General features: G+C 34.6%; 1 protein-coding gene across 7 annotated transcripts in view; it reads left to right on the top strand.

The window, feature by feature from the left end:
• The window catches only part of LOC150076093 (tumor protein 63-like), a 157,046-nt gene that overhangs the window by 111,868 nt on the left and 25,163 nt on the right, over positions 1–20,015 (top strand). For all 7 annotated transcript variants that reach the window (XM_090388079.1, XM_090388076.1, XM_090388078.1 and 4 more), the window contains 2 exons: positions 398–508; positions 9,681–9,786. In XM_090388079.1, the coding sequence (XP_090244205.1) occupies positions 398–508; positions 9,681–9,786 (217 nt within the window). The remainder of the gene's footprint in view (positions 1–397; positions 509–9,680; positions 9,787–20,015) is intronic.

Below are 20,015 nucleotides of genomic sequence, written 5' to 3'. Positions count from 1 at the left end.
ATGTCTGTGTAGAACCTTCTACATAGTAAATACTCTAATAATTTTACATCATAACCATTATGTGATCAATTTAATAAGTTTCAAAATTAGACATCAGATAAGTTAAAATCCTGTCTGATTTTATAAATATAGATAAAGGGGAGAATTTGCTGTGCAATTCAGTTTTATAGATTCATCCATTAAGATTTCATTCTCTCAGACCCCTGTTATTCTTTTCAAGGTTAACTGTATAATTAATATTGGTATCTTTTTAATAATATAGATATATATATGAAAATGAATTTTTCTCTTTTGATATTTACCAGTGTTAATTTTTTAGCCTCTTAGTATGAGGTGTGCATTTTAAGATTTTAAAGTTGTTAACATGCAGTGCTGAATTCTATTAAATAAATTTCAGGTCATCCTGCTCCTGACCATCTTATAAATTTGGAACATGCAAATGCTGTTTATGTGACTGATCCACACACCTCAAGGCAGAGTGTTGTAGTTCCTTTTGAACCTCCCCACAGTATGTAATGATTAAATGTTGTTAATACTGAAATAAACATTCTGTGTTGCTTTTTTGTTTAACTTTTAATAAGTCTAGTATCTTGTTTGCCTTTATAATATCACTTTGCTTTTTTTTTTTTTTTTTTGAAAGTATGGTTCCCACAGTTCTCATGGAAATGAAATGACATAATTCCCAACTCTTCAGGTTTGATGATGGCTTCTTGACCAAATTTAACTTCTTCCCTGCCTTAGCATAGTTTTCCCTGTCTTTTTCTTTTCAAAAACTAGTAAAATTATGTTGAAATTAGAATTTTTAAAAAATTCTGCTTAACAAATTTCTGTGAGGTGTACTAGTCTATATAGCAAAAAAGAATGCTGGATAACAGCATTGTTCTGGGTAATGCAGCATTTCATTCTATTTTGTTGAAGAAAAGGTAATTTATTAACAATATCCTTCATTAAGATGCAAAAGAAATACAATTGTGCTCCAGTATACGCTGATTCAGTTACCCGAGGTTAATCACGGGGAAAAAAAAACAGCACATACTACTCGCTTGTCCGATACGATGCTTCCTTTAATTTTTATGATGTTGATTTTAAATCAAAAATCAAATAGCTTCCCTTTGTTGCATATGGTTTGGTCACCAGCATTATAATGGTTCTTTAGAATAATTTCAAGTTTTTGTTTAATTTGAAAGCACAACTCTGGCATTTGCCCATCATTTTTGCGATTTCTAAACCCAAAAAATAGTTACTATACAAAAAAAAAAAAAAAAAAATTTACGACATCCTTGACATAAATAACAAAACAAAATTTGTTCTTTTGTGGTGTGACAGAACACAACAATTGACGCGACGGACTAAAACATTTGGTCTCTTTTTTTTTTTTTTTTTTTTTTTTTTGAGCAGTAGGTGTGAAGACAGCAGGGGGTTGCAAGATAATAGGTACACTAATCTCCCAATGACGACATAACGCCGGTTCTTGTCACTTATTTACAACTTGCAAAATATCTGTTTATACCTTTTCTAGTTATTACTTGAATTGTTATGACTTCTTGTTGATTTGGGGTTTTTTTTTTTTTTTTTAATTTGGAGTCTTGAAGTGTCCCAGTAAATCGAGAGTCTGCCGTACTTTATTATTACCGTATTTAATGTTGGTAATGTCTTGCTGTGTATTTAATTTATCAATTAAATTTTATTATAAGTATGTATGTACAAGAAAATCACGTTATATATGGGGTCATACAGTGTGCGGTTTCAACCATCCACAGTAGGTCTTGGAATGTATCCCCCGCGGATACGGGGAGGTGAGTTTACTGTAGTGTGAAAGTTCATAATACATATATTCAGTTTTCCACGTATTTTAAAATCTGGAAAAGATAACATGGCTGTTTTGCAAACTGTATGCAAAATGTGATTTGTATTATATGTATATATGATTTTTCAATTTCTAGTGGCCAGAAACATGACTCAGTAGATATATTTACAAACAAATAAGCTGTTTGATGCAGTGTTCTTCCCAGGACCTATCGAATGGGCACACTACCCAGTGAATTTAACTGACTGCCCAGCAAAAATTTAAGCGATTCTCGCAGTACCATATGGTACTGCCCACTGATCTCGATCAATATTAATTCGAACATACTATGCGATCGAGATCAATGTGACAGGAGCATATAGCGTTAAATTATGCAATTAATTTTTGCTCTCGATTGCTTAAGTCACATTTATAAATAATAGAAAATTTTATAATATTGCAAAGTATTACACTTCCCCACTCTGCTGGCAAAATGCTTTGGGGAGAACATTGTGGTGCATAGAAAGAATTGCAAAAATGCTTTATTGCTGCACAACTGTATGATGCACAAGTTTCCATTGAAAAATATTCTTATAAATGCTGAGGCAGCAAGAATTAATCAATTGGCAGAGCATCATTTTAATTATTTTCAAATTTGGAATTTTTGGTGGACAAGTTTTCATACTTCTTGGTATTGTGAGAGATAAAGCAATAAATGTTTTTTTACAGCATCAGTTTCAGTGTGAGAACCTACCAGATGCTATTATGAAAGGTGGATTTGATGTAGTGTCTCTTGTTTGGTGAACTGATAAGTGCATAGCGAAGCATTAAATAACAAAATATAACAATTTCTCATAGGAATGCTGAGTGTGAGAAGATATCAGTTGTCTAACAGACAAATCAAACATAAATCTACAGACAGAAAATCCTTGGTAAGCTAATGTTTGAAGGCATGCTGTACTGGTAAACAATGCTATGGCTATATTTGATTTATAATACAGTGTGGACTTAATAAAAATAAAAAAACTCTGCCAAAAAATCTCCTGAAATATTCTGTTTTCTTCTTGCTTATAGTTTCCCAATCTCTTTTTAGAAGTTAAAAGTTCTAAAAGATCATGAGAGAAATAAATACACTTGAATTTTTAGTGGCATTTAGTTCAAATGATAAAGATAATGGCGCACTGTTGTTGAATAGCTGTTTCTGAAGCAATTAGCCATTTTAAATGCAGAAAGATCTTGCCACACTTTTGATTCACCTAAACAAGATGCCAGAGCTGATTATGCAAGGTAGAGATTTTATCTCAGAGTCATAAGTTTCTATCATCCTCCAACCTCATGGAGAAATTTGTTAGAAGGTAATGTGTCTGTTACTGGTCATGCATGTGATTAGCACTACACTGAAACTACTGAAACTAGCAGTGGAGGTATTTTTATGCCCACTGATTCATATGTGAAGCATAGGCTGATGTATCACATTCACAAACATTTTGACAGAATCGCTCATGAGCTGGATGTAGGAAATAATGTCATTATTGCTGATTTAGATTTTAGCAAAACATTTGACTCAGTCCTGTGCAATAGGTTGTTACTATTGGGATCACAGACAAGATCCTTAGATGGATCATAGGGTTACTTTCAGATTGGGCCAACATAAGAATGAGGGTCCTTGGGGGGGGGGGGGCCCACTCTTGAAGGTAACCATTGTCTGGATTTTTTTTTTTTTTTTTAAATTGTTTGAAGAAATATACCAGTGCTTGACCTTACTAATATTAGGATGGAAGTATTTATTACATGCAATATTTTATTTTTTTATGAAAAATTAAAAATTCTGTGTTCTTTGGATATTATTTTCACTGAAACAAAACTTTAATTCTGCCACAAAAAAAAATTAGTCATAAAATATAAACATGAAGCCATTAGGTGAAAAAAAATTTGAATTTATGCATTTGCATTAATTATATATTTTAAAATAAATAATAATAACAAAACCATTTTGCACAATAATTACTCATAAAACAAAGAGCCTAATTTCTGTAGCAGAAGCAGCAGTTGTTACACTTAACTTTTTTTTTTTTTTTTTTTTTTTTAATGAAAAAAAAAAGTTCCCCTATTCTGTTTAGTGTTTCTCGGTAGATAATAATATTTTGGTGCTTCATTTATGGAAAACCGATCTGGTTACTCTGCTTTCTATATCTTCTTCTCATTCATATTTCTGAAGATTGAAATTTACAAGAAAAGACCTCAGTGTGTCAGGGAAGACAAACATCACTATATACAACAGTGTACTGGTACAGCATTGGCAGTGCTGTACCTGAGTGATGTAAACCTGAAAAGTGTAATTTTTTTAAGAAATAGGCTCTATATTATCAAACATATTCTCAAATCCCTGTGCTTTTTAATTGTAATGCTATGGATATTGTGTGCTGCTAGTAGAGCAGTAGATTCATGTGATGCAAGCTTATGTAGCATCTGCTAAAAAAAAACATTTCACACATCCATTCCCTCTAAAAGTTTGTCCAGTTCCTTCTTGAATTTATTTAAGCTATCAATTTCCATAACGACAGATGGAAATATTCTTACTGCTGAGCAGTAAGAATAAAATTGGATTACCTTATTTTTTTTTTACAGTAAGTTCCCAACATACATAAGAGATATGTTCCAGGACTTCTTACATAAGTTGGGTTTTTGTAACTCGGCAATGACTACTATATTGCTACTATATCCCTGATATGCCAAAATTACAAAAACCACATAATATCCTCAGAAGAATGAAGAAATATAGTTATATATTTTTAATTAGCTCAATTAAAAACTTTATCTGGGGACAGCGGTGAAGTAGCTGGAGTGGCATATAAGAAAAGAAAACATAAAAGGAAGAAAAAACACACGTTATTGTACTATAAAAAACTGATATGTATTTCGTAGCCTTGGTTATTATAGTTTACTTCGTTAGTGCTGTGATCCCTTCACCACTTCTCATATTCTGTCTTTGTCCTTTATTATTGTGTTCACTGTTAGCACTAACAAATTTAAATTCCGTGCAACACTTGTTAATGACTGGCCATTTTTATGCATCCTTATTATTTTAATTTGCTGATCCAAACCAGTCGCTTTCCTTTTCTTGGTAGATTTACTAGTACCACTGTCACTTATTCTCTTAGTCGGCACCATGATAACAGTCAAAATGAAATTTTCTGTAAAAAACCCTCACAGGGTTAAGGCAGAAACACTTATCACCTCACATGAGCTCACATTTTACTAAAGCCCATTTCTGGAGGTCACTACCATAAAACAGTAAAGACAATTTGCATTTCTGGTTTATTAGGCTTTTATGTTAGTGCAATTCATTATAAACAGATAGTAAGCTTGATCTTATTGCATTTTCGATAATACCAATAGCAGGAATTCTGTGGGTTTTTATGTTAATATGGTGAAATGTGTGTCCCCCCATTCACTAAAATCTTCAGTCATATAAAAAAAAAAATTTTTCAGAATCTTCTCTTCATTCCTATTTTTAAGCTTGTTACTCCATAACTCATTTGTGCGTGCTGTGTTCATTATTAATTGGCTTTTTTTTTTTTTTTTTTTTACTGTTTTAGATTTTACAATCCTAAAAAAAAAAAAAAATTTACATAAGTCAGGGACTTACTGTATATTATGAAAATATAAAAACTCCCATTATAACACTGCTGCTTATAGGTCTTTCTTGCTTTTAGTGCGCCTTTCTTCTGACTGCATGGTAAATTCTGTCAGATGCTGTGCGTTTTTGCTTTTTTCTTGATTTTAGTTTTGAGGAAGGGATGATAAAGACTAAATTCCAGGAATTTTTTATGATGCAATTTTAGTTCGTAGGAATCATTTATGGGGCAGGCAATGTTTTGTTTCATATAGTATTTGAAATATCAATGTGTGGTATTCACTCTATCAATCAGATAGATTCTTTTCCTCCTTGTCAGTGTGAGTTATGTCCAGTCTGTTGTGCAGAACATCTTGTCCATTCTTATAGTGTAGTTCCAGTACAGCTTGTGAATAGGGGTATATAGTATGGCTGAGGTTTGTACTTATAATATGTTATGCTTTCTTTTATCAACTGGTTTTTCTTTGCTAGCTTGTGATTTATTATCCTTGTGACCTGGTCATGTCTGTGAGTGTACTTTATTCTGGATGATCACCTGCTTCCCATGGTAATATGCTGGATTGTTTTTGGGGCAAGGTGGCATTGTTGACGTATATCACCTATCACTCCAGGGTCATTGGTGATGTATTTTCTATAGATCCTAGTGTTTGGTTTTGGATGGCAGACATGAATGCATTGGACTTAGGGAAGAGCATCCTGCTGGTGAGCTATGCATTAATACCATGTTTATAATACTTAACATATTAGTATTAGCCATATGGTGCAACAAGGCCTGCACCAGCTAAAAAAAATTAAATTAAAATAATAAAGTAGTAAAATTATTAAACTGAACTGAATATTTAGTTCAGTTTAATGAAATCTTTTTAAAAACTTCATTCTGTGGTAGAATGTGAAAAAAGAAAAAAATGGACAGTTCTAATAAAGCAAGTAGTACATTAAGTATACAGGTTTTCAACTTACATATAAACCATTGCTTCATGAATGCTGCTTAAAAAAAATTTTTTTTTTAGTCAGAAATCAGATTTATACATATTGGCAAAATATGAAAAATATCTCCAAAAAAATGGGTCACACAACACTTGCATTTATATCACTCATTACAGCTAGCCTACAAGAGAACACAATGTAAGTTTACTATACATTTTGCTAAGGAAGCATTGGCTGTGCTCTGTCAACCTGAAAATTAGTAAAACAGCAGCAGTTTGTATAAGCGGAAAGACCACATTGGGGTGGTATGTATGTTAGAAAAGACACAAAGGTGTAGGTGAATATGGGGTGCTTGGTGCTGAGATGTATAGCAAGTGTAACTGCATTTTCCTACTAGCAATCTCTTCTACACTTAAATTGTATAAGTGGTTAGGCAAGTTTCTGAATACTGGGAAAGTGTTCAGAAACTTGCCCAACTCTGTTCTTTGCCTTAATATAAGTTATACAAAGGGTACTAGGAAAGTTTTGCAATACAGCTTTGTTTATTTAATTTTTTCAAAGTAATTTCCTCTACATTCAATACACCTCTCCATCCTCCGAAACCAATCTTTAAACCAGTTCTGCCAAGTTTCACTAGGGAGTAAAGCACACTCGTTGTCCCAAGCCCGTAGAAGGTCCTCATCACTGGAAAACCGCCTCCCTTTTAGCTTCATTTTCACATGCGGGAACAGTGCAAAGTCGCAGGGAGCAAGGTCTGGCCTGTAGGGAGGGTGCTCGAGAAGTTTCAGTCCTGTCGTGGTCAAATATTCGGTGCAGGCTTTGGCGCGGTGAGCTGGAGCATTATCGTGATGGAGGTACCAGGTGTCCATTCTTGACTTTGGCCGCAGGTTCTTCATAGATCCAATGACTTTAGGCAGGCATTGTTCAGTATACCACTTAGCTGTGACTGTCTTCTGCGTGTCCAAAACGACACGTTCCACAATTCCACTCGATTTGAAAAATACAGCTATCATTTTCTTCTTTACAGATCGGGATTTTCTGACAATTACGGGTGTGTCGTCATCATCAAAGACCCAAACTTTGTTTTGAGCCTTGGTCGGCAGATCGTAATAGTACAGCCAAGTCTCGTCACCTGTCACGATGTTGTTTACATACCGAGATTGTCCCTTATCAAACTTTTTTAACATCTCCCGGCACCAAATCACACGTCGTGTCATCTGCTCTTCAGTCAGTTGATGCGGCACCCAGAGAGAACAAAGTTTCTTCACGTGCAAATGATCTTGCAGAATCGAACGTATTGCTGGTGCATTTAGGCCCAAAGTATCCTCTATCTGTTGGTAGGTCACTCGCCTGTTTTCGTCAAGCATTTTCCTCACAGCAGTAACGTTTTCCTCCGTAACTGACGTCCGTGGCCTTCCCGGCCTCTCAGAATCCTCCAGAGTGAAATTTCCCCTTTGGAATTCTGTATACCACCTGAATATCGTTGTACGATGTGGACAATCATCATCTAGTGCAAGAGTCATTTCTTCTAAGCACTGGTCTATGGTTAAACCACGCACGAAATTATACCGCAAAACTGTCCTTATCTCATTTCGTGATCACGATGCCATCGCAAGCACTTTACACTCTCACTACTAATGAATAACTGAGCCCATCGATTTGGCGCGGCGGCTACTATGCACGTATGAACATGTCTCAACATGCAGCAACAAGCAGCTTCCTGTGATTCATTGTTGCGTCATATTGCAAAACTTTCCTAGTACCCTTTGTATCATTGTAACCATTTGTTCCCATCAGATCTTGGTTAATTTCTTTGGAAGTTGTCCTGTGTACAGATATTTTGTGACAGTTTTAAGCAAAGTTTTATTAATTGTTTTTTCGAGTGATTTGCTCTTTACCTTTTGAATAACTATAAAATATTTTCTCTTGAAATTTTGTGTTTATAAAAGTTATCTTTGAATTTATGAAAATCATACAATAATTACTTAATTATATGATATAGAGGAAGTCGTTGATTTCCACTGAATCAAATTTTTGTTTTGATATATTTTTAAATTCTAAATTCAAAAATTTGCGCTTCTCCCCTTGTCAAGAAGTATTTCAAAGACTGAAACCACAGTAACAGGTCTTGCTTGTTTTTAACAGTGTTTTCATGACAGCAAATACAACCTCTTTGTTGATCGATAGACAAGGAGGCGAAGTCGACATTCAAAGCCTGTCTCCAGAAGAACATGTAACAACTGATCACTGACCGATGGCAAGGACCAGCCATTAATTCAGCATTTCTGTTCAATATTAAGACATTGCAGCAACATGGGGGAAGTCACTTGGGATATTGTGGAATAGAATGGCCAAAGTGCTTCCCCAGTAACTTGCCATGTCCCTGAAGTTCAGTACAGATTGTGGAATTGGCAAATAAGATTGGTTTCAACAAGGTGAACACAGTAGCATAGTTGTGACCCTGGAATAGTGCGATACTGTGCTGACTAATGAGAAACTACTTCAGTTGGTGGTTGTTGTTATTTGGTTTTTAGGAGCATTAGCAACTAAGGCCATATTACTCCGGGGATATGCGGTGGTCATTCCCTGTCCTTACCACATCCTTCATATTTGGTGGTCACGGGCTCGAGCCCCGGTCTAATCAAGAAGTGTGTGCTACACACTGCTGCTTCTGCCCACCTGGCTACAGAAGCACCTCTTTAGTTGGTGAAACAAGGTAAAAGTGCAGGAGGAAGAAGAAATGCCACCAGCACTACAAGTAAAACAGCCCATGGCAAAAAAGGATGATTAATGCCATCAGTTTGTTTGAGAGAGAGAGAGAGGAATGACTTATTTAAAATGATCCAAATGTGATCATTTTAAATAAGTCATTATTTAAAATGATCACATTGTGTATTTTTACCTTATGTGTATTTTTATTGCTTCTCTGTTTTAATAATGATTTGCCCAATTAGTGTTTTTAATAAATAGTTATGTGAAGCTCAAACTAAGTTGGCGAGTCAAAAAATTTGACCACCGTAATGCACTCCCTTTTTTATAAGTAAGTAAAAAAAATGTCCAATTTACATAGTTTAATATGCATTATTATGTATTATTCTCAGGTTTATCAGTATACAGCCATTCATTCATGCAACATTATAAATTTCAGTTCCTTATTCTGAAATAAAGCTGTGTGTGTGTGTGTGTGTGTGTGTGTGTGTGTGTGTGTGTGTGTGTGTGTGTGTGTGTGTGTGTGTGTGTGTGTGTGTGTGTGTGTGTGTGTGTGTGTGTGTGTGTGTGTGTGTAAACAATTTGAAATTTATGATATTTTTTTTCTTTCTCTATTTGTAGTTGGTGTCAACTTTTCCACTTATATATACAAGTTCATGTGTTGGGGAAGTTGTGTTGGTGGCCTTAATCGCCGACCAATTAAAATTATCTTCACATTGGAAAAAGAGTATGTCTCCTTTTTATTTTATTATTATTTTTTTAATTAAAATGTTATTATTTCCTTTTATTTTGCATACAAGTTTGTGCAAATGCAGCATATTAGTACTTTGAAATTCTAAAAAGAGCTAAAATCAGCATGGTTTTAATTATATCTCTGAGCTCGAGCTCCGAGACAACCACATAAGGTCAGAGGAGTTTACAAGTTAGAGAGAATACAAGAATGAGTTGGTGTGGTATTGCACTGTTTCGAATAAGTAACGCTTCACCAATGGAGAAGACTATTGTTACTTATTCTCAGCAGATACCACCACCCAGCCGGCACTGTTTCAGGGCTATTTGGCCTTTCTTCGGTGGATGGGTAGGTACCCTGTTGATGCAATGATGACAAAACAGTTATGAAGTATAACTTCACAATATGAAAGATGCCTGATTGTGTATAAAGTGAATTAGACTAAAGCACTTTAAGGGCTTAAGCCTTAGGCTGCAAAAGAATTAGACAATGTACAAGTTATATCTCATATTGTGAATACCTTCATGAGTTGCCATAATATTGCAATATCATGGCAACTCGTTGTGAAGGTATTCACAATATGAGATATGATTAAAACAATGCTATTTTTAGCTCTCTTTAGAATTATTCACTTTATACACCACAGGCATCTCTCATATTGTGGAGTTATACAGGTGACCCCCGCTTAACGCTGATAATTCATTCCGGAAAAACAGAGCGCTAAGTGAATCCGCGCTAAGCGAGCTCTGCATTCCCATAAGGTAACATATGTATTTGTAAGTTGCGGTCGGTGCCATCGGATATTTCATAATCAATAATAAACAGTAGTGAAAAGATGCACGAATGTCGGTCAAAATATTTAATATTCAAATATTTGTACATATAAAATATTCTGCATTACATACATATATAATTTTGTGGTAACTACTTACGTATCAAAATTAAACTTAAAATTCCAATTAAAATCATGAATTTAATTGATTTAAATTGATTTAATTTAATTGATGAATTTAATCATGAAAAGTGTGTCGATTTTTGGTTGAACTTTGGCCCTCTTCTAAATAAACTAAAAGGGTTATTAATTTTAAATCCTCTGCAGCTTTACCACCCAACAATAAAGTCACCCGATCCTTCGCCGCTTTGAAACCTGGCATGTTTTTTTTTTTTTTTTTTCTTCTTTCAATATGAAACTTCTTTTAGGCATTCATTTCCACCAAAGTCCTGCTTCATCTATGTTATAAACTTGTTGACAAGTATAACACCTAATACCCCTCTTCAATAATTTTAAGTTCTTTTTTGTAAGTTTCGGCTCCTTGATCTGTACTTGCAGCTTCTCTCTAGATTTTAAATCTATTCAACCAGCCCTTACCAGTTTTAAATGGTTCCACTTTTTCTTTTTTTTTTTTTTAGGTGAGTTTTCTTCAGATCATCATATTGGCTAATCTCTCTCTCTCTCTCTCTCTCTTTTTTTATAATATTTAACTTAACTGAATTCTGCATTGGATGTTATCTTCAATAAAATTAGTTAACGTCTTTCCATTTCAATCCTAATAGCTGGCCTAGCCCTAGTTGCTTGCAGTGGAACAGCTATCTTTCCCACTGCTAAAATTAATTCTTTATTTTTTTATAATTGTTCTTACAGTTAAACTTGTAGGTCCTAAATTATGGCACACATCCGCTTGTCTTTGACCGGAATCGATTTGCTTCAAAACGTCTAATTTAATTTTCAAATTCAGTCTTTTTCTTACATTTATAGTCTTCGTACTGCGCCCAGACGTTGCTTTTTCATTCTTATCGGCCATTATTAACTCTTCGAAAATGGAACTGCATTGGTTGCATTAATTACAATACAGTGTTCAAGTAAACTGTCCGTTACGCACGATGTCTAATACTGTACTGAGTGATGACTAGACTTTGGATAAATGCATATAATGCAAATATTACAAGCAATATACTTGGTCGTTTTTTAAAATATTGATCTCAGAATACGTAACAAGTGACTGTACTGCAATTAAATTAGTGTGTGAGAAAATTTCACTGAGCGTGGGAAATGTTTTAATGCTGTTTTGCTATTCATTTTCAAGCTATCGACTCCATCAAATGAAACTATTTCATTAAATATGCCAAAAATGCAATCTGTAAAAGAGCGTTATAGTGATCTGTGACAGCGTTATAGTCAGATACGGGTTATAATATAAGAACAGCGTTATAGCAAATCAGCGTAAAGCGAACCGCGTTATAACGGGGGCCTGCTGTACTTCATAACTGTTTTGTCATCATTGCACCACCAGGGTACCTACCCACCCACCAAAGAAGGGCCAAATAGCCCTGAAACGGTGCCATCTGGGTGCTTGGTATCTGCCGAGAATAAGTAACAATAGTCTTCTCCATGGCAATTCGTTGTGAAGGTATTCACAATATGACATAAAATTAAAACGATGCCATTTTTAGCTCTTTTTAGAATTGCTGCATACTGATATGCTGTATTTCCACAAACTTGTACAGTGTCTAATTCTTTCACAGCCTGAGGCTTAAGCCCTTAAAATGCTTTAGTTTCTTTTATTTTGTGTTACTTCAACAATATACTCTGTAAAACCCCTGGTCTATGGCTCTGATGGGTTATTGCAATAAAGATCATATATATATAAGTACTAGATATGATGGAAAAAATATCAGTTTATTAAAGAGGTAACAGTTTGAGTGAGATATGGTGCAATATGTGGACGCCCTGTGCGTCAAACACCCAAGTAACATGCATAGGCCAATGCCGGCACTATGGCAAAACCTAGAAATACAATATAAAATAAAAGGTGAGAGTAAAACAAAAGATAAAACGTAGAGCAAAAAGATGAAAGCAGTAATGGAAGTAATATATGATAGAGCGAAATATATGAAATAATGAGGCAAAATTGTATAACAATACAGAGGCAAAATTATAAAGCAATGAGGTAAATTATAAAAAAGGGATCAATTATGGGTATGTAGATACATTAAAAGGGACTTCGTCTAGGGCTAACCCTCTCAATGTCAGCCCATAATTGACGTAACTATCTGTTTCTATAGTCAACTGCCAGCAAAACTAGGTAAGAATATATGTAGGATGGTAAAAAGGTAATAATGTAGCACAGGCGTAGGTCCGTTGATTGAGCCGTAATATAATATAAATGCCAAAAGCTGGTAACGAGCAGTTATTGGTAGGTAAAGAATTTGGAAACTGCAATACTATCACAAAGAAAATATTGGCCATACATAAAAAGCTAATACTAACACCAAATTCCCCTATCTATACTGCATTCCAAAATTCCACAAATCACTGATTGGCTTCAGATTTATCACCTCGTTTAAAGACAGTTACGCAAAAATCCCACTCCAAAAACTGCTACATATACTCAACAGCATATTCAAACATATAACTAACTCTAAAATTATTCTCAACAATAGCTCCATACTAAGCTATTTAAATATGAATAAATATACTATAGAACATATAAACACATACGATTTCAAGAATCTATTCACCAGTATCCCCCACATTAGTTTATTAACTGTACTAAATGACTACTACACACAATATAAAAATATTATACCATACAAACAACAATACTGGGACGACCTCATAAACGCATGCATTCTCAATAACTACATATTCAACGACAATAGCATATACAGACAACACATAGGTATAGCTATGGGCACCTGTAGCTCCAGCCTCGTAGCCAACCTATACCTTCACTACTTTGAACGCAATTTTAGCATTGATTTAAAACTTTACAGATATATAGACGATCTGATTGTGATCACTAGACCCAACTTCATCACCGAAGCCAACACTATTTATCCTCCCGAATTGGTACTAGAATGCACCAACGCACACAGCACCAAAAAAGCATCCTATTTAGACCTAGACCTACACATAGTAGACAACACACTACAAATTAAACTATACGACAAACGTAACGACTTTCCTTTCAAATCTATAGACTTACTAACTGGTACTCAATTATCTCCAAATGCATTCATAGTAGCATCATAGTGGCCCAAAGTATCAGAAGGATTAACATATGCAATAGTGAAGTTCGCATAATAGACACACTCATCGACTTCAAATCCAAATTAATCAACAATGGATTCCCACACCACTTTATATCATGCATCCTACATAAAGCTATATTGATAGCCATCAACAAAAAACATAATAATAACCTCAACCCATTTATTATTGCAGACAAAGTTCTAGCAACAAATAGACCTATACCGAGTGTTCGATAGCTTTGGCTTGTGCACCTTCACGGGGCTTGTACATAGTAGGCACTACCCATGGGGCATACCACATATAGCTTACACTCATTGAAAAAGTTGTACCTATATTTGCTCCATGGCAGGAATAAATTTCTTTATATCGCCCTATATTCCTATTGGCCGTTTGCCATATGCTCTTTCCTCCAGAGATCCATCTACCGTTCTGCTTATACACCACCGCTTATCACATAAAATTAATACACTTAAATTGCCAACTCTTCCACCTAGATTACAGAGGGCACTACCATTTATTGGCATCGTTTTTTCTGGCTTGGTTTCCGATTTCACCAACTCCCAAACCCAGAGGGCGCCCACTTCCACCAGCTTCGAATAAATAACACACGTGCTCCACTTCTCGGTCTTCTCTTTCTTCACATTCGCTGGTGGTAAGTATACCTATTTATATTTTTCACCAGAATTTTGTTCCTTAATATATCATCCATATTATATCCTAATTATATCAACGGCTTCCTATTTTCTATTACAGTATATTGCCTACATCCTGTATGATGTAATACCTATAATCATATACCAGGATCCTTTTCTTTAAGGGACGGGAAGTTACGCTCCCAGTTTCTTCCCACGTAAAATTGTTTTCCTCCTTTTCTATACTTTTGACTATAGACTATATAACACTACTTTCCTTCATACCTCATGAACTATTAGAGCAATTCGAGGGGGATTGAGGTACTATTGCTATTCTATATCCTATTTCCATTCTCCTTCCTTTAGCCCGAGCTGCCTATTCAACAAAGATATATAACTACAATGGATGGAACTCTTACTCTAGTATATTCTTTTGTCTCTTTTATGCTACCTGTCGGGCTAACAGTCATCTCGCCAGCAATCTACTTACCAAATACGTGCTTGTTACCAGCATTTGGTTCACATCTTATTGCTTCCAAATTCTTTACCTACCAATAACTGCTCATTACCAGCTTTCGGCATTTATATTATATTACGGCTTAATCAACGGACCTACGCCTGTGCTATATTATTACCTTTTTACCATCCTACATATATTCTTAGCTAGTTTTGCTGGCAGTTGACTACAGAAACAGATAGCTACGTCAATTATGGGCTGATACATTGAGAGGGTTAGCCCTAGACAAAGTCCCTTTTAATGTATCTACATACCCATAATTGACCCCTTTTTTATAATTTACCTCATTGCTTTATAATTTTGCCTCTGTATTGTTATACAATTTTGCCTCATTATTTCATATATTACTTCCATTACTGCTTTAATCTTTTTGCTCTACATTTTATCTTTTGTTTTACTTTCATCTTTTATTTTATATTGTATTATATATTGTATTTCTAGGTTTTGCCATAGTGCCGGCGTTGGCCTATGCACGTTACTTGGGTGTTTGACTCACAGGGCATCCACATATTGCACTGTATCTCACTCAAACTGCTACCTCTTTACTAAACTGATATTTTTTTCATCATATCTAGTACTTATCAATATAGACCGATGTAATGCACAATCTTACACTTAGATGGCATTAATCGGTGCTGATCTCAATAAACGATCTATAACATCAAAATTCATAAACAATCCTTCGCCTAATACCAATATATATGTATATATATAATATGGTTAAAATTTTCATTTATGAACAAATGCAGTTATGACAGCAGAATATCATACATTACTACTATTGAATAAAGATAATTAAAAGTATGCTAAGATGCTTTGTTGATATTTTTTAATTGAGTTTAGCAAATCATAATTAATAGAGCACCATTTTCAGTTGAGTAAAAAAAGCTAAGAGTTAATTTTTTACAGCTAAAATAAAGCTGTTTCGCAGACATTACCTAAGGGTATTTGTTCCATTTAAGGGTGCAAGTAACAAAATTAAAAGGAACTTAATCACTTGGCAGTACTGGAAATGAATTTTAGTTGGGCATGTGAAATCAAATTTTAGAAACAATGTCCATGTGTCTGAAAGTTCATTAGGAGTACATGCATTAAGAACTTTAGAATTCTAAAGTTTAAAGAATTTAATGGCCAGTATTTTCATTATTCAAAATTTGTAGTTATTAGGCAGTTTTATTAGAATTTTTACATTCTTTTATTTGACACTTTATTATGTACTTTTGTTAACTAATGGTATGCCTGATAAATTCAGTTCACTAGCCATTAATCAGATTTCAGTTCCAGTATTTTTTATATATATTCTAGTTGACTGGAATTTGATTGCAAAAATTAATACTGTATCTGTGTTGGCTAAAACCTGATGAGATTGATGCCAGTAGCTTACCATTTACCCTAGTTTAATCACCATTATTGTATCTCTGTTTGTATTTTTCCATGTTTCCAGTCATCATATTAATCTTTTACTCTTTAAGGTTTTATGTTTACATTAGAAGGCTAACGATGTAGCAGCATCGCCAAGACTTCTTCAGTACCAGATTAACATATATTCCCGATTACTGCACCTTTATCTAAAAATTTAAGTAAACCAAAATTTAAGTCATGGGTGTATAAGGATATCTGTCTATTATTTTATGTACTAAATCATAAAAAATACAATATTATGGAGTACAAGAGCAAAATTAGCATTGAAATAACCTAAAATTTTGTTTCAGAATTAGATAAAATTAGGGTTTTGATCTTTTAATGTCATACATAATAGAAATCCTCCCAACCCAAATTAAAACTAATACTAGTCAAATATTAGATACTTTGTTAACTTTCCAGAATGTAATCCAGATACTTATCCAGACTGTAAATTCCTTGAAGAGTTTCCTATTATTCTCTCTTCATTACTTTTCATAAAAACTGATTTAAATTGTAAGCACCATGAGCTTAATAAATTATCCGATAACCTTGCAAATTGCTATTTGCCATTTTAAGTACATATTGAAGTGATGCTCTTTAACTCATGTGTTAGCATTAGCAGTTGCAAATGATGCAAGAAAGCAAGCTTATACAGCCTCAGGAAAAAATAAATAAACAAAAGACACCTCCCAGTTCACCTATTCATTCCCTCCAGTAGTTGGTCTAGTTCTTCCTTGAATTTATTTAAGCTATCAACTTCCACAATAGATTCCTGTTGTTGCTTCTTGATTACTTCTTTAGAATTTGCTTGTTCCAGCAATCAACAACCCACTGGCTAAAGGCAAACTAGTGCACATCAGCACTCTTCAACTGTCCTTCCTCAATTTGAATTTGTGTCCTCTCATGTGTATGATCTGAGCAAGAGGAAGAATCCCATCAGCATTGAGCTTGCTCAATCCATTCAAAGCCTTAAACAACTCAATCAGATCACCTTGCAGGTGCTTAGTCTCCAGACACTGCAGAACTGAAGCTCTTTCTTGCTAAGAGCACCCCTTTGTTCCACTCAGCAATCTTGTTTGACTAATTTCTCTGTACTTGTTCCAAGAGCTCCACATCCTTCCTAAAATGAGGGCTTCAGGCCTGTATGCAGTACTCAAAATGTGGCCTGACCATTGCTCCTAATACAATGGAATAATCACCTATTCCCTGCTAGTAAAATTCCTGTATATCAATGAAAAAGCTCCATGATCTGTCTGCATTGCCCAGAGAAATTCATATCTGACTGCACAATTACCCCCAGGTCTTTTTCATTTTCCACTACCCTTAATGAATGTAGTACCACACATTTGGTACGTTACTCTGAGATTACTTCTACCCATATGCAGTACTTTGCATTTATCATTGTTAAACTTCAGTTGCCATTTCTCAGCCCATTGACCTAATTTTTCTAGATATTGTTGCAGTAGCTCACTCTTAATATTGTCATTAACCACCCTGTTAACTTTTGTAAAATCTGAAAACAACAATGGGTTGGACCCTGGGGGAGTCCACTAATAACATTTGTCCATGAAGAGCGATGTCCATTGATTACCTATCTCTGTCTTCTCCCACTCAACCATCCATTTATCCATAGCAGCAACTTGTCCTTAATTCTGCACTACTCCAGTTTGTACAGCAATCTTTTATGTGCAACAGTATCAAAAGATTTCCTGAAATCCAAGTATATGCTATGATATTAAATTTTTTTTTTTTTTTTTTTTTGCATCCAGTTCCTATTTGTTCACAAAGAAACTGGATGCAAAAAATAATTTTGATGTGGAATATTTGAAGTGGATGCAAAAAAAAATTAGACAGACCAATTCTGTCCTAAGTATAATGCGCAGTTCATCAATGGCTTTTCCTCAATGACTTCCGATAGCATACTGCTGGAGATTATGGGGAAGGTTCCTCCCATCATAAATGGTTATGGGCGCGTTTCACAGAAATTTTTGCAATCCTCTTTTGCATTCATCAGTAAGCAAAGTGATATGGCCAACTTTTACTATCAGCATAAGAGAAAATTGGCATTTTTTTATATGCCAATTTTTTTTTTAAATTGACATTTAAAAAAATTTCCAAATTGACATGACCTTTTAATTAATTTCACTCAGGCTGTTTTACCTACAAAAAGTCAGCTGCATTTTCCCACTAGTGGTACCAAATTGCTAGTGATGAATTTTAACCAATGACCCAAAAGGATACCCAGCTATTGAAAAAATAATAATAAATAAACAAAATTAAGATAATGCTACTCTGCATTTTGAAAAAAAAATTCCCTGATTTCTCAGAAAAGGGTGTTTCTAAATCATTTTCTAATGCTAATTTCAAAAATGACTTCCATTTCTTTCCATCGTTTCAGGTTTCTTCAAAAATCACAAAATAAAATTTGATTTTTTACAAATTTTCATTAATTTTGGCAGAATTTGTGCACTAAAATTTTAACAAAATGCTACTTTTACCAGGCTTTTATATTTAAATACATGTTGAAAACACTATTAAAAAGGGCAATGTGGTAAAAAGTCCACTAAACCCTCACCTCTCTTTTAAAAACTGATCTACGATGAGTCAAATTTTTGTTTCTTTGATTTTCTTGCAGATCCTTCTACTTTACAGTCCTCTTCAGCAACCAGCTATAGTCAGCCATCATGTTGATGTTCCACCTGGTTTGTGAAACCCTCACTAATGCTTCCTAGATTTTCTGGGAAGTAGTCAATGTGTGAGTGTAAAAAATGTACTTTGACATCATGTTGCATCCCAGCATCTTGAAGTTTCCCCAACATGCTTGCAACTATATTCTTGTAGTCTGGATCCTTGTTGTTCCCTAAGAAGTTCTCAACAACAGCCCTAAAACCAATCCATGCCTTTCTCTTTTATTCTTGGTTCACTCATCGGTTTGCAAATTTGAGGTCCAAAAAAATACCTTGTTTTAGCTTCTCTTGGGTGATCAATGGGAATTTAGTACAAAGGTAGTTGAAACAGGGACCTTCCTGAGGTAAAGCTGTCACAAACTGTTTCATAAAACCCAGTTTGATGTGCAAGGGTGGAAGGAGGGCAGTTTTGAACTATACCAATGGTTTATGAACTATGTTCTTTGATCCAGGCAACAAACTGCACCTTTTTGCTCAGACCTTGACATTCCAGTGCATACTACTTGCCCACCAAATCATGGAAATTGCAAATGACATAGCCTTCTTTTTACCATTTTTTTCACATTCTCAGTGCTTCAACACAGGTGCAGCAAACTTTATATGGAGCCATTGTTTATCTTGGTTGCCAAGTTTCACTCAAAAATAAGCACAGTACACATTTTTTTACAAATTCTGTAATATCTTGTCTTTGCTTGACTACATAACTTTCACAAATATAACAAAATAAATAAGTTTGGATTGTTCAAACACTTGCATGAAGACATTTTACTCATTTTTCAGCATGATAATCTCAAAAATAAACTGAGCTGATAGTTTGATAAACAAACACTGCTGCATGGAGCTCTCAAGGTCAAGACACAAATGACTGAAGGCGGTGTTGCCAACATATGAAGATTTAGTTTACAAATTTCTAGAATATGTGAACTAAACTTACTCCTAACTTAATACATTCA

Source organism: Mastigoproctus giganteus, chromosome 13 (assembly GCF_048544385.1).
Source record: "Mastigoproctus giganteus isolate SK-2022 chromosome 13, ASM4854438v1, whole genome shotgun sequence".
Lineage (NCBI taxonomy): Eukaryota > Metazoa > Arthropoda > Arachnida > Uropygi > Thelyphonidae > Mastigoproctus > Mastigoproctus giganteus.
The sequence above is the reverse complement of the archived record's forward strand: the minus strand, read 5'-3'. Positions and strand labels throughout refer to the sequence as shown.